Below are 15,588 nucleotides of genomic sequence, written 5' to 3'. Positions count from 1 at the left end.
GAATATTTCTTTCACCACTGTTTAAGATCTTTACATTTTAACAAGTGGGATCTTAAATTTTACTCCTTACTTTCCTCTTTATACCACATTATGTCACCTTAAAGGCACAAAGATCATTTTGTCAGTATAAGTAGGATCAAGTGTATATCTCATGTTTAGATACATTTACACTGTATGTGGTATAGTGCAGTCAACAAGAGCAGTGGTCACAACATGGTGAGGAAAAGCGTTTCATTGACTCTACGAGCAGTGATTAATGAAGTCAGTCTGTTCTCTGCACACATATATACTGTATAGGCGGGCCTGGAGTGTCACAACCCTGCTTTAGTGGTTACCTATAAGCCTATTGGGATCTTAGATGAGATGGTGATGGGCTTAAGTGCCACTGGTACTGGGGGCTGTTCTCCGTGTCAGAGTATTAGTCGTGCTAAAAGCAGTAATAGTAGGGGGGGCTTTCAGCTCCTTAGTAATCAGTACATTCTCCATATAGTCACACGCAGACAGGAAAGCAGATGCACCTTTAGGTTTGTGAAAATGTTTGGCAAGTTGAAGGGCCTCCTCAGTGGCCCGCAGCCACCAGCAACTTCAAGGACCACTGCAGCGGACCCAACTCCAGCTCCAGCTCCAGCTCCAGCCAAGGTAAGACATGTTTGGAGGTAGAAAACAGTGTTCAGTGAGTAAACAAAGACTGTAAGATGCTGCAATTCGTATCTAGTCAAAGGGTACTGACTTCTTCTCTGATGCTCTTACAAGGTTTCAATAGCTTTCATATTGTTCAGCATGTGCCAGTAACAGCAGAAGCAGCCAAAGCTGAAATCAAGCATGACCACAAAAAAAAAAAAAGAGATATTGCATCCAGGCTGTAATACCGCAAGTTTGGTTCCATTTGTTTCTGCTAAGATCACAGCAGTGGCTTCTTATCTGCTCCTCCATCCATTCAATTTGCTCTGTACTGCTGCCAACAAAGAATCAAATGAAATTGTTTCATTACACGGGCCACGCTGAAATCGCTCATTACCCAACGGGCACTTTTGAATTCTATTCATCTCAAACACAGCTTATTTTTTAAAAGAGTCTCTCAGGCAGGGGAGTCATTTGTCAAATGCTGAATTCACTATTCTTTAAAAATGCTCTGTAAATTAAAATGTCTCTCTAATGGCCGTGGTTTGACTAATGAAGCCGAGCATCTGACTTTGTGGAAAATGTTGATTTGTGGTGTAGGAGGAGAAGCCAGCCGATAAGGAGAATGAGGCTGAGAAAGTGGACAAACCGCAGGGTAAGTCATCGCTCAATTGAGAGGCTGAAATTTACAAATGAAATTATTGGATGTCCACTTCTGTTTTGCTTTGTGTCAGATGGACTGTGCTTTCCCTGTCTTGCACCACACCCAGTGTTTAAGACTGCATCCCCGGCAGATAGTGAAAAGACTGGGACAGCTCAGGAATATGTTGTAACTTTCTCGTGGAGCTTTAAATGGCTACAATCACGTTTTTGTGCACTTGTAAACAGAGGTATTGATCAAGAAGAAAATCAGATTATTACGTCAACAAAGAGGCACATAATTGACTTTTGGCAGCTTATTAATATAAAAAGTTCAGCTCTGGTCAACTGCTGCTCCCTGCTCTCTGAGCTCTATACGATAAATTGAGTTTCAGTGGCTTGTTGATTGTGTTGCTCTCAGTTCAGACACCTGTCCTGCAGTAATTTGAGGTTTTAAGCACAATGGGTGAGTCATCCATCTAGATCCCCTATTCCCAATACTCTGTGAAAACCAGAGAGATGCAGCTGAAGTACTAAACAATCCTCTAACTATAACACGTGCTGAATTTGACGCCACAAACAAATGTGACCCTATGAATCTCACTTTGCGTCTTTTTCTTCTGCAGTATATGTCAGTATTTTATTTAACCAGTGCTGTACAGATGTATTCTTGAACTGTGGTTTCAAACAGTGAACTGATATAATTTATAGTTGTGTCAACTTAGTGTCTTTTAGTCGACATTGTTTTTCAATGAACTTTAACCTCTGGGTTGTACCTGCAAAGATTAAATTAATCTAAGTTTAGTTCTAATTACAGTTTAGCAAAACTAGATCTAGATCTCTGTTGCAAAATTAAAAACTAATCTCAGTTTCATAAATCCTAGTTTAGTGAGTGAACTAGAATTTCATTAATAGGGAGATAGTTGCTTACTCAAATTAAAATAAATTATTAAAAAATAAACTTGATTGTTGTTAGTACTTCTTAAGTATTATAGAAGGAGCTAAAGAACTTTTAGTTCCTTAACAAAACATTTTATTGTTTGCTAGCTAGCTAAAAAGTTAGTTAGCCTTCTTGGCTCAGCAGAGAAGCTCTACTTTGTCCTCCTCTGAGAAAAACGTGTTGGCTGAATTATCAACTGGAGTGAAAGAAAGAAATGATGCATCATAAAATTCAATTTGAGTTTATCTGTTAACTTTCTATGAGAAACTTTATTATTTTTCCCCCACAAAAAGACAGCTACTTTAAAAGTTAAACTTACTCAAGTGTAAGTTAATACTGGTTCAAATTTTAACTTAAATCTAAACTGAGGTTTAAAGAGAGGTTTAAACTGAATCTATCTATCAATCTATCTAATCAACAGTTGTTGGTGCAACCCAGCCTTAGAAACTAAATAAAGCACTTTAAGTAACTGTCAGATGCCTCAACCAACAAATTTAAACAGAAGTGATCTCAGGGTACGTCTCATATAGAGCAGATCTAGACCGTACTCTTCAGAATATTGTTTACAGACACCCACAGACAACAATAATAACAATAATGACATTATTTGTAAAGCAATTTTCAAAAAAAAGTTAAAATGTGCTTTAGACTGGAACAAAGAAAGTCAAAGAAAGTAATGAATGAAATTTGGTAAAATGAATTAAATGAAATTCAGGATGTAACAGATAAAATTAGGGATAAAATGATAAATACAATACTTTAATCTTATTTAATTCTATCTTAAGTTGTATTCGTGTGATGTGGTTGCTCTCTTAGGTTGTGTTTGAAGCTCAGCAGCAGCATTTTGTGTGAGCTGAGGTTGGATGATTCACCAGCAGAGACTAGAGTAAAATGTACAGCAAAAATCAGGTCTGAAGGAGATAAAATTTAGCAGTGATTGCTCTCATTTCTCAGAATCACCACCGGCTCCAGCCCCGGCCCCTGCTCCAGCTCCAGAACCAGCACCAGCAGCGGCGCCAGCACCAGCACCAGCCCCTGCCCCTGCTCCAGCAGCTCCAGCAGCTCCAGCAGCTCCAGCTAACCCTGATCAAGCCGGACCTGAGGGGTGAGACTCTCTTGGTAGTTTATATAGTTTCCAACTGTTCTAATTCCACGGACATAAGCACACCTTCATCGTGCACCTCAAAGTGTTTTTTTCCTCCCAGATTTGTTTCCAGATATTTAATTAGGGACGATGCACTGAAAGCATGACATAAGCAGAAAGGGAGTAGATATAGTGTATTTATCCCTAGAGTGTCTGCCCAGCGTCCAAACTCCACTTTAGCTTACCAAAACACACGCCTGCCAAGACACTTACACCACAAACCAGTATCAGATTAATCACCCAGTGAACACTAATTAATCAGAGTCCTTGGCAAGGTGGCAGAGAGAGACAGAGAAAGCCCTGAGAGATGAACGCGGCATGTGAAATCTTTATCCCCTGGTGCAACATGCATATTAACAGGGGGACGACCTGAAAGTGGATTAAAAGCTTTTCAGCTTTTTAGTTTTAAGAAGCTCACCAGGGCCGCTTCTGGCCTGGCAATAAAAACCATGAAGGCGACAGGTAAAGATGGAGCCAGCTGATCCTCGCAGTTATAAGCACATGATACTTTTACAAATGAGGAGACATGTTGACATGTGGAATAAATAGCCTGTGGGTGTCCAGAGTTCACAGGTAATGCTAATTTACTCCACAGCAGGGTTCGGCTGGTATGAGCTGATTACCAGCCTGTTATGTTGTGATCTCATGCACTCACCAGGTTCAGCCATTTTGACACAAATTTATGTAATAAGATAAGATAAACTTTATTGACCCCACACCGGGGGAATTCACTTTATATTTAGCATATTTTCACCGCTTTACCTTGCTGTTAGGCAGTTGTTTTCTGGTGGGAAATTGCTGTTATATAGCCAAATATTGCACTTTGCAAAGCAACCAAAGATTCTCTCATGGATCACAGAAGTTTCTCGCTGTCAGGGCTCTGCTTCAGTTCATTACTGAAGGCCCTGACTGAAACCCCACGGTATGCCACTGGTTGCTTATCCACCCCTGCTTTGATCAGTTAGTTTGTTTGTGTTAATGTGTGACTTTGGTGAATCTGAACTGACCGTCTAAAACAAACTAACAGATTGAGGCAGCCGTAGACCAGCAACTCTTGTGTTCTTTGAGGTAAAATTACTGGTTGTGTTAAAGAAGTTTGGTTGTTTTGGAGAGAGTTGTCTGACAGCTAGACAAAGTAGTGAAAATATTCTAAATATAGCATACACCCAAACCGATATTGATTTTTTTTAGATGGCTGCTTGTATATGTTATGAAACTGAATCTTATTTTGGGGTATCTGAGTCATACCCTTAAATTTTTGAAAAGTAAATTTTAACATGCAGGATCTGCTTGATCTGGATTGTAAAACATGACTTTTTGAAAACAACTCCTCTATTCATTCACATTTTCAATTCTAAAGTTTGTCCTCATTTTTCTGGGTGTGTAGGTGTGTTCTATTTATCAAAAATATTTTTTTTTCACTGCTGCCATACTGATAAAAAAAATAGCAGTGTAAACACAGGTGTTACCAATGATAGTAATTAAGGTCCTGTTTCATTTGAGCCAACATGCACAACAGGAACACACTGACTGTTTGTTAATTAGTATCATTGGTGATCACTTGTGTTTACCCTGCTATTTCATATCAAAATAGCTGCTGTGAAAAAGTTTTTTTCCTTAGTGTACTTTATACACTCACTTGCTAGTTTATTAGGTCTGCCTAGTTAAAGCAAATGCAGGCTAATTCAACGGTCCTGTGATAAATCATCCCATCATGAAGGTTAAAATGTCCAGTTTTTGTTCAAACTGTTGTAGAGAGCTGTTGATTCACCTGTTTGATCTTTTTACAGGATGGTAGTTTGTGGTGCTGATGAACGGTTGTCTCTGTTTCCTTCTTTTGTCATCTGTCAGTATAACACAGTAAAGTTCAACAGCATCACAAACTACTGATCATACAGTGAACCCAACACCTCGAAGAAACCCCAAAAGTAATGAGCAGCCTGTGTCTGTGTTATATTTTGTAAGATAAAAATGTGTCTCTCCTCTTCGTGAAGCGGGATAAAAAGCTGCAGCCTTCAGGGTAGATTCAGTCTGTGGAGGCTTCTTATCAGTACTGTGACTCACTGCAACCAGAGGCTCGAGTCCGCTGCAGTTCTGGACAAAAGAAAGAGGCATCTCACTCAGCTTTAGAAGCTTCCAAAGTGACTTTATTTCACTTTGTATTGCAAACTGATATGAAACGCTAATCTGTGAAGGACATCGGCATACTTAGTCCCACTGTGAGGATGAAACTTGTTTCACGTTGGTTTGTGGTAAACTATTATAAGAATATTTTGTTGTCTTGGGTCAATGAGTGGCATTTGTTGCTCAGTGGTGATTGAGTCTCTTCCTGGCTCCTCCTGTCAGTCAGATGTCTTGCTGGACTGTGTCCACTAGGGGGCGACATGAACACAGACGTCCTCTTCCTCTCACTGTCCTGCTCAGACTGAAGTTGTCAGCTGAGCCTTTCCACTTAAAATGTCATTTCACACTGCATGTGTCTTTATTTGACATTGCAAATCACAATTTCTATGCTAAGTCAGGAATGAAAACAGTTCCTGTGGCCTTATAAAAGAAGTCTTTTGTTTAAAGTGATCATCAGTTAAAGCAGTGTGCGTGGGTGGCTGGCTTGGTTAGCTGGTTGGAAAAACAATGCACAAATTCCAGTCCCTGTCACTAGTCTAGCTTTGCATCCATACTTGTAGGTTTTAAAGTATTTTTACATTTCGGTTTAAGCATTCAATATCTGATCATTTGAACCACTTGATAGCAGAAAACATTAGCATTTGTTAAAGATGTGTTTCTGGTAACTTTGCAATATTATGTCTGACATATACTAAACTCCTGAGGAAAACATCTGGTTCCTTAGCTGCTAAATGCTACGCCATGTTTACCAGCTAATGCCAGTAGTTAACTCTGTGTGTTATTTGGTGCTGAGCATGTAGTGTGAAGTGGGTGTTAATAAATTTTACTGGATCGGCTGCCTGCTCTGGCCAAAAAATGCCATGAGAGCAGTGAGAGTGAGCCATAGCAGTAAAGTTGCCATTCAGAAAACAAAGATGAAAGATGCTAAAGCACAAAAGATATGATGGGAACTGATTCTGGTAATTATTGTCTGTGGGTTCATGAGGGAGGGAAATGAGAGAAAGTCAAAAAGTCAAGAAAAAAGTTGAAATGTCAAAAAGAAGACAAAATGTACAGAAATAACGCCGAAATGTCAAGAAATGAGGTCAAGAAAAATGACCTTGCCTTTGAGGCCAAAATGCTGAGAAAAAAAATATTCTTAAATTTATTTCAACTTAATTTTCAACTTCATTCTCTTCAATTTGACTTTTTTCTTAACATTTCAACTTCATCAAAATCTTCCTTGTCTCATTTGTTTTCCTCTTGCCTATCCCCCCACACTCCTCTGTAAGGTACCTGTTGCTGTACACATTAAATATTTGTTATAGCCACTACGTAACAAGTGTTGCATTCAGTGCCTCAAAAATTGACCAATTTACCCTAATTGCTAACATACATTCATGCATATATTTCATAAACACTTGAATAGTATCAAGGAATTTTTCCCAGATTTTTTTTTTTTTTCAGAAAATGCAGAAGTTCTAGTAAACTGTCTGATATTTGTGAATATTTCTGACTGTATTTTTCATCTTCAGACAAGAGGCGCCTCCTCCGCCTCCACCCATCGTTATCAACAAGTACTCAGACGAGCAACTCAGAGCCATCGTCAAACTGATGAGAGAGAGGCTGCAGCTCTACAAAGACAAAGCGACTGACGTGTACGCTTCATCCCCAGAGATCACCCCTCCTGTCAGTGAGTACAAACACTGAATTATTCTTCAGTTAGAGCTGCACTTCAGCTGAGTTATGAGTGATTCTTGTCATCATTGGTGCTCTTATCGGGAAATGATTTTGTCTTTTCAGCACCTCTGTTGCCCAAAGACGTCTACCCTAAAGTCATCGCGGAGAGGCAAAGGCTGGCAGAGGAGGAGCGGATAAAGAAGGAGGAGGCTGACAAGAAGAAGAAAGAGGAGCAGGAGCAGAAAAAGAAGGAGGCCGACCAGAAGAAGAAAGAGGATGAGGAGAAGAAGAAAGCAGAGGATTTAGAAAAGCAAAAAGAGGAGGAGAGGAAGAGGGGAATAAAGACCAAGTTAAAAGAAGCTGCCTGGTCCTCGCTGGACATGGCGCTGAAGCCAATCGAGGACCAGATGGACTCCGTGCTGGGGATCACCATAGACCCTTTCACAGACCGTCGCTACATCGCCTGGTTGAGCGTGGTCACTCTGGCCTTCAACTACAACACCTGGTTCATCACCGCCCGTCTGTGCTTCCCATACCACACAGAGAGCGCCATCCCCTATTGGTTCGCCATGGACCTACTGGCCGACTTCATCTACCTCGCAGACTCTGTCCTCTTCCAGCCCCGCAAACAGTTTGTCAAAGGAGGAGACATCATAGTAAGTCTGCGATAACTGAGAATAACCTGGATTTATGATGGAACAAAATGATGTGAAATGTTACTTTCGTCCTTTCAGAAAGACAGAGTGATGACGAAGAAGAACTACAGAGACACAGAGAGATTCAAGGTATGTAACTTGAATTCTCTGAACCTCGAACATTTAGATGAACTCATCCCAATGACCTCACACATCTCTCTCTCCTCATCAGATGGACATGATGTCTCTCTTCCCGTTTGACTTGCTGTATTTCCAGTTTGGATTCAAATCCATTTTCAGAGCCAACCGTCTGCTGAAGGTGAGTTTACTCGCATGCTGTCTTCATTGTGGAACCAACTCATGATCAAAAACATACAAATGTTAGTTTACCTCAGTGACATTTTCGTGCTTCTTCTCAAGGCAGAAGCATTTTTTGAGTTCAGCGATCGGCTTGAAAGCATCATGGCCAAGGCTTACATCTGGAGGTGAGTCAATTAATGGGAACACTCAAGGTTAGTCAGGTCAAAACAAGACAGGAACTCACCTTTACTCAAGTAGAAATATGGATTCTTGCATAAAATAAGGAAAAGTAGATGAACTGAATGAACTTTCTTACTCAAGTAAAAGTGAAAAAGTACAGGCTCTGAAATATACTCAAAGTGTAAAATTAAAAAGTTGACTTCTGAAGGACATTTCTACTGGCTGTTTCTGTGCAAAACTAACTGAAGCCACTTCTTGTCCACGGTCAAGTCTTCTTTTCTGTCTCTTCTTATTGACATCTTTTTCGTCTTTTTACATCTTTCATGTCTTGTTGCATTATTTTACATAGTTTTTGTCTTGTTACGTCTTTCCTGTCTTGTCACATCAGTATATGTCATTTTCGTCTTGTTCCTTCTTTTACATCCTTTTTCACTTCATATTTCTTTTTTGTCTTATGTCTTTTTCGTTGTAATATCATAATTTTTGTCTTCTTATGTCGTCTACTTTGTTTTCCGACTTGTTACGTCTCGCTCAATACAGAATTTAACTCACTTCTTCACTTTTCTGTCAGAGTCATTCGGACAATCGGCTACCTTCTCTTCATGCTCCACATCAACGCCTGCTTCTACTACGTAGCCTCAGACTACCAGGGCATCGGGAAAACTAAATGGGTCTACTCCGGTAATGGCAGTGCGTAAGTACAGAACCTTTCATTTCCTTCTAGTGTTGGAGCGAATGTCATCCTGATTTGTGTTTTCTCCATATCACACACTTATAAAATTAGATCTGACCTGAAGTAAACCTACTGTAAGTATCTGTAATTATTACCACTACTAATAGGTTACCACATTCTAATTGTCAAATTCATCTCAAAATAAAATCTTGTGTCATTAAAATCTCCTCAAGAAGATGTGCTGGACTAATGTTGACATATCAATGGAAACACAGTATAATGACATTATTAGTAAATGGTACAGTTGTAATGGTACTGCCTGAAGTAAGTTGGTCCATCCCAGTCAGTCATATTTGTAGTGATGAGTTTAGTAACACTTTCCCTGATGGTCACGTTAATAATACATTATTAGCACATTCATAAGACATTATAATGCATTTATGAGGCTTTAGCAAACTATATAACTGCTTATAGTCATACGTGACATCTATTAACAAAGTTTATAGCATTATAAGTAGTGGACATAGCCAGTTATAAAAACACATAGAGAACTGTCCTAATGTATCATAACAGTTCTGTCTGAAATGGAATAATGCCTCATAAACATACAGTCGCTAATAACTGTTCCCATTATTTAAAACTTACAAAGTCATGCTATAGCGTATTCTTGATGTTTTCAGAAACTTAGAATTTATAATCTGTTATGATGCATTAGCAGTTATATATGTATCTTTATAACTGGTTACAGAGGTATAAAGCACTGAGAATTCTGTACTTAAAATATATTATGTCCACTGCTTATAATTGTTTATAAACCTCGTGATAAGTTGTCACACATGACCATACAAAATGCAAAATGTGAAGACAAATCTAAAATAAATATATTAAACAAAGAGCTTTTCACTGTAATGCTTGCTGCTCCGACCCTGCATTGATTTACAGTTTTCTTCATGCTTCAGAAATCCAACAACAATCCCACATTGAAAGTCTATTGTATGTTCCATCTTTGCTGCCGCCGCAGTTACCTCAGCTGCTTCTTCTATGCGGAGAAGTCCCTGCTGATGATCGCTGAGTTGCCGTTTCCAGACACCATGTTCGGACAGATCTTTCAGATGACAAACTACCTTTTTGGGGCATTCTTTATGTCCATCATTCTTGCACAGGTAGTTTATTTGCAATATATATATTTTTTTTCCTTATTATTTTTTTTTTCTTTCTCTGTTTTTTCAATTTTTAAGATGGTTTCGTCAACCTGTGTTTGGTGGCATATATGGCTTTTTTTTTCAAATAAAACCATGCCATGTGTGTCATATAGTTTTTCTGTCTTTCATTTTGCAGTTGTAGCTTTTTTTTTTTATGTTTGCAGCAAGACATCAAGGGAATCAAACTTGAAAAAGGAACTAACAATGATTCAAAGCCCACCGTACTCCATCCTAAACACATGCACGCACAGGCTTATTCTAACTGTACATCTGTCCAAAAAAACAGGCCCAAAAAACTACACGTAGTACAGTTTGTGACAGCCCCTCTAATGCCCCACCCTCTCTACAGGTACCTGCGTTGTTACTACTTTGCTGTCCGCAGTCTGATCAACATTGGGGGTCTTAACGAACCCCATACCGTCTTTGAGATTGGCTTTCAGATGACTAACTTTTTCGTGGGCGTCTTTGTGTTCTCCAGTTTGATTGGACAGGTAACACAGAGATACTTTCTGCCTGTAGCATGAGTCAAAGTTCTAGCATGATCAGTTCACCTGGTAGAAATTAGCATCTCTCTGATGTAGTGAACCATTCTAGCTTCACTAACACCCCATAATTTGTCATTTCTACTGTTGCTGTATCTAACTGGTTCCCTGTGGAGTCTTGACTGTCAAAAAGCTTGTTAAATATGTTATATGAAGCATTTTACCAATGAAGAGTCACTGAATCTTTCTAACTAATAGGAGTAACTCTTCAATTTAACCAAAGTTTTCCTCAGTTCGTGTATTTATTCTCAATTAACCTTAGATGAGGGACGTCATTGGAGCAGCCACAGCAGGACAGACGTACTTCCGCTCTTCCATGGACAACACCGTGGACTACATGGTGACCAACCGCATCCCCTCTTTGGTGCAGAACCGTGTCCGCACTTGGTACACCTACACCTGGGATGCTCAGGGCATGCTGGGTCAGTAAGACATTGCTCAGTTCAGTTTTTACAGAAAGTTAGACAGCCTTTAATCAACCCTTTCTATGTCCAGCCTCTTTTGGAACCTGTCTCCTTTCCTGTTTCCAGTGCTTAGATGTGCTGTGTGCTACACTTGTGCTATGTCGAAAATAAAACCAAATTTTGAAGATGGTCAGAGGACGTTGCTGGGGGACAAAAAAAGTGACATACTGTATAGGGTCACATCTTAAGTTAGCTTATGTTTGCAAAATGCTAGCTAACTAGCTAGCTAATCTATATCAATCATGAGCTAGCTAGTTAGCAAACATTTTGCTAACATTAACTAACTTAAGATGTGGGTATGTCACTTTTTTTTTTCACCCTTAGAAATTGTTTTTCTTTACACAGTAGATGAGCCTAGCATGTAGCATATCGAAGTGCAAGAAACAGGAAAGGAGAAAGTTGACTGAGGTTCTCCTGGGCACCAAGCTTGCTCAACTGTCACTGGAGGAAAGAGCGATAAGGGGCGGGACTTTGGAAGGGTTAGCTAGCTCATTATCTGATAGCTAATATTAGCAAAAGGGATTAATCTACAGCAATTGTTAAAAAGCTAGTTATTGAGAGTTTAGCTAATATTAGCGTACTTAAAATGTAACTCTACGTAAGTTTTACAGGTTCCCCAGCAACATCTTTTCACCATCTTCAAAAGATTTTTTTTTCTTTCCAACATAGATGAACCTAGCCCATAGCATATCTAACTACAGGAAACATGACAGGAGAAAGTTGACCGAGGCTGTGCCAGAAATGTAATCAAGATTGTTCAACTGTTATTGGAGCACAAAGGAGGAGGCCACTCAGTCCGTCCTGTATTCTTAAAGAATAAAATAGTTTTAAAACTTTTTGTTGTTTCATCGTGATGCTTTCAGATGAGTCTGAGCTGCTGGATAAGATGCCTCTGGTGATGAGAACCGCCATCGCTGTTGACATCAACCTGGCAACCTTTCAGAAGATTGATCTTTTCAAGGTGCCTTTTCAAGACGCCACACCACCCAGTTAAACAGACAAATGCAGCTTGGCCATTAAGTCAAATAAAAACTTTTTTTCCCCACAGGGCTGTGACCAGCAGATGTTAGTGGATATGTTGCTGAGGCTCAAGTCTATTATCTATTTACCTGGAGACTTTGTCGTGAAGAAGGTGAGTGATTGTCATATTGTCACTATTATCCTGGATTTTAAATGTGAACTACATTTGAATCTGTGTCATCACTCAAAACCCGACAATGAAAACCTTCATGTAAAAATCTGCAGTTTGTTTTTCTGTGTGTTACAATCTGTACCGTATTTGTTTTTGCACTCCCTGCAGGGTGACATCGGTAAAGAGATGTACATCATTAAAAGTGGAGCGGTGCAGGTGGTGGGAGGACCTGACAACAGCATTGTGTTTGTCACGCTGAAGGCCGGCTGTGTGTTTGGAGAAATCAGGTAAGATCAAATTCACACTTTGAATAGATATGGATGCAGAGGACAGTTGTGCTTGCTAAAAATTTTTTAATGTTGTTATCTTGAGATAACAAAGCTTGTTTTTCTCTTCATAACAGGTTTATTTATCAGAGAACGTAAGACATATTTCTTGAGATAACAAGATAATTTAGCATGTGAAAACTACTTCATAACCATATGAATGTTTTATGAACTTTTGCCATTTATTTTAAGAATTTTTCCCAAAGTAATTTGATATGATAAGCTGTGTTAATCACCAGAAGACTATAACTATATAAAGACTTTTTGTTTGTTAGCATAGAGGTGCTGGAAAAGAAACTTCAGACATGGTTAGGTGTTTGAATGGTGTAATTAAGTATATAAATAAGTTAGATTGAAACCTAATGCATAGATAAATGATACTCCTTCGTCTGAAATTTTCAAATTAAATCAGTTGCTACAGTTGTCATGTGGTCATCTATGAATGCTTTCATAGCACTCCTGATCTCTTTTCTTCAATTATACTAACTGAGGTCCTGTTCCATTTAGTGTAGCCTTTCCAGTGTGTTACATGCACATAACACGTGTTTATTTCATCTCAGTCTGTTACAGTCATCCAAAGATGGAGGAAACAGACGGACAGCTAATGTCAAAGCCTATGGCTTCGCTAACCTCTTTGTCCTGGAGAAGAAAGACCTGTTTGACATCCTGGTCCACTACCCAGAGTCTCAGAAAGTGTTGGCCAGGAAGGGCAGGTGAGTCAGACACCTGAAGACAAACGATTTGTACCTACTCTATCTTTTGTACATCACTGTGGTATCAAACAGGTTGATTTTGTGCTGATTTGTCTGGAGACTGATGATTTCTTCTCTCATGGAGTCACTGTGGTGCAAAACAAATCAAAGTATACAGCCAAGCTGAAGACAAGCTGAGTACTGTTGAAAAGGTTTTGTTTTTTATTCACTTAATTTCACAAGAACCACTGAAAGTATCACTATTATTTTTATTTGATGTGATGTGAAACTTCATCAGTTTTCAGCATTTTATCAAAGTTATACTCATTCATTTTCTGTCAATCAGCGCTTACTGATAGTTGTTAGCTGTGTATGGAGGCCTATAGGGGACTATATTAAAGTGATTATATAAATTTGAAAATGAAAACGTAATTCCTGAATTGCATTGTAATTTTCTACATATTTATGCCTTGCAAAAAATAAAATCTCCAATTAGACCGTATTAAAATTTTCATTTTAATATGACATTTTAATTTGACTTCTATTTTTCAAAGTCATAACTTACTGTACAGTGGACAATATTCAAAAAATATTAATTCAAACTTGAAAATTAAAATGAAATTTAAAATGCAAAATAAACAATGAAACCTGATTTAATTTAAGACAAAATATGAAAATGAAAATTTTCAATATTTCAATGTAAAATGAAAATGGTTTTTGACGTTTCTTTTTTAAAGACCTATCCTGATGTTCATTGACATGTACATGCAGCTACATTTCTCCATCATAACTCATAACCCTACTGTTCAGAGGTGTTTCAGGCCATCACACGGCAAGTTCTTCACTATAACAATCAACACTTTTTCTCTGCTGAGTAAGCTTTACAGTGCGCGTAATGTTTTATTTTTTCCTCATGAGGTTTAACCAGTGTCTCTGTTTTTGTGTGAATAGGAAGCTAATGAGGGCGAAGGGTCCAGCAGCAGCTAAAGCAGAAGAGGACAAGAAGAAAGGACTGGCTCTGTTTGGACCCAAACCACCAACACCCAAACTGCTGCGTGCTGTCGGTGGAACCATAAACAGATCAATTATTGACAAAATGAAGGTAACAACACTCCCATTTAGATCAACGTGTTCATATAAAACCCACTATAGTTATACTGACTGCTAAACATCAACATATTCTGTATTTCTTTCTCTCAGGCTGCTGCTGGAGGCCGCTGAGGAAGGATCATAGTGAGATTATTTTTTATAACTCCTTTTTGGGAGTGAATGTACAGTTTTATTGTCAATCTCTTACTCTTTTGTACAGAGTGTGTATGTCCTGTTGGTTTAAGACAGTGTGTAAAATTCTTCTGTTATTTCCCATTTCCCAGTATTTGGTTTGACATGCTTGGAGCACTAGACAAACAGGGTTGTCCATGTTAAAGGGATAGTTCAGATTATTTGAAATGGGGTTGTATGAGGTATATACTGATAGTCAGTACAGTAGATGGCAGCTGACATGCAGTAGATGGCAGCTGACATGCACCGAGTTTGGAGAAACAACAGGAGTACTGCTGAAGGAAGCTAAGCAATGTACCGCCCTGTGGACAGAGTCAGCAGCAAAACATATTATAGACATCTAAAAAAAAATAATATATTTATTATATTTTCATCGGTTTACCTTGCCATCAGACAGCCTTTTCCAACAAGAAACTGCTGTTATAGAAGCTAAATACAGCTCTCTCACTTCAACCAGACTCCACTGGCGAAATCAGTATATTTACCTCACAGAACACAAGAGTTGCCGGTCTTCTCCCGCCTTGAATAGTTAGTTTGTTTGTGTTATTGTGTAACTTTTGCGAATTTGAACTAACCATTTAAAACACAGAAGTCACACAATAACACAAACAAGCTAACCAGTCAAGTCAGGTGTATCCCAGCAACTCCCATGTCCTGCTGAATAAAATTAGTGATTTTGCAAATGGAGTCTGGTTGAGTGAGAGAGAGAGCAATATTTGGCTATATAATAGTAGTTTCCGGTCCGAAAAGACTGTTTGATTGCAAGGTAAAGTGGTGAAAAAATTCTTATTAGTGTGCACTGATTTTTTTTTTTTTTTTTTTTTTTGGTGGCTAAAAATGAAATTTTTTTTAGCTTCCTCTCTGCTTCTTCAAACTGTGGGTGTGTCGACTGCCATCAACTGTAAGTAATACACTGACTGTAGACATGGAAAAGTCCTTCATACAACCCCTCTTCAGAAAGCCGAAGTATCCCTTTAAGACATTCCTGCAAATTAGATGTAACCAAGTGAAAACACGCTGACGTGAATTTTAAA

General features: G+C 38.8%; 1 protein-coding gene across 2 annotated transcripts in view; it reads left to right on the top strand.

Annotated features, from left to right (window-relative positions):
- Positions 1-14,678, top strand: part of LOC146307344 (cyclic nucleotide-gated channel beta-3-like) — a 139,576-nt gene extending 124,898 nt beyond the window's left edge. The window contains exons 2-18 of one of the 2 annotated variants that reach the window (XM_084747433.1): positions 491-639; positions 1,222-1,276; positions 3,155-3,305; positions 6,983-7,140; positions 7,251-7,783; positions 7,862-7,912; positions 7,995-8,081; positions 8,183-8,247; positions 8,814-8,936; positions 10,467-10,608; positions 10,922-11,081; positions 11,987-12,084; positions 12,172-12,255; positions 12,424-12,542; positions 13,142-13,294; positions 14,225-14,375; positions 14,474-14,678. In XM_084747433.1, coding sequence (XP_084603559.1) covers positions 535-639; positions 1,222-1,276; positions 3,155-3,305; positions 6,983-7,140; positions 7,251-7,783; positions 7,862-7,912; positions 7,995-8,081; positions 8,183-8,247; positions 8,814-8,936; positions 10,467-10,608; positions 10,922-11,081; positions 11,987-12,084; positions 12,172-12,255; positions 12,424-12,542; positions 13,142-13,294; positions 14,225-14,375; positions 14,474-14,494 — 2,256 coding nt within the window. In that variant the 5' untranslated portion in view covers positions 491-534 and the 3' untranslated portion in view covers positions 14,495-14,678. Of the gene's footprint in view, positions 1-74; positions 640-1,221; positions 1,277-3,154; positions 3,306-6,982; positions 7,141-7,250; positions 7,784-7,861; positions 7,913-7,994; positions 8,082-8,182; positions 8,248-8,813; positions 8,937-10,466; positions 10,609-10,921; positions 11,082-11,986; positions 12,085-12,171; positions 12,256-12,423; positions 12,543-13,141; positions 13,295-14,224; positions 14,376-14,473 lie in introns of those variants that run through there. The other variant, XM_084747432.1, reaches the window with a different exon arrangement.
- The last annotated feature ends 910 nt before the right edge of the window (positions 14,679-15,588 follow it).

Source organism: Lutjanus erythropterus, chromosome 21 (assembly GCF_056507025.1).
Source record: "Lutjanus erythropterus isolate fLutEry1 chromosome 21, fLutEry1.hap2, whole genome shotgun sequence".
Lineage (NCBI taxonomy): Eukaryota > Metazoa > Chordata > Actinopteri > Lutjaniformes > Lutjanidae > Lutjanus > Lutjanus erythropterus.
This window is presented reverse-complemented; position numbering and strand designations above follow the sequence as displayed.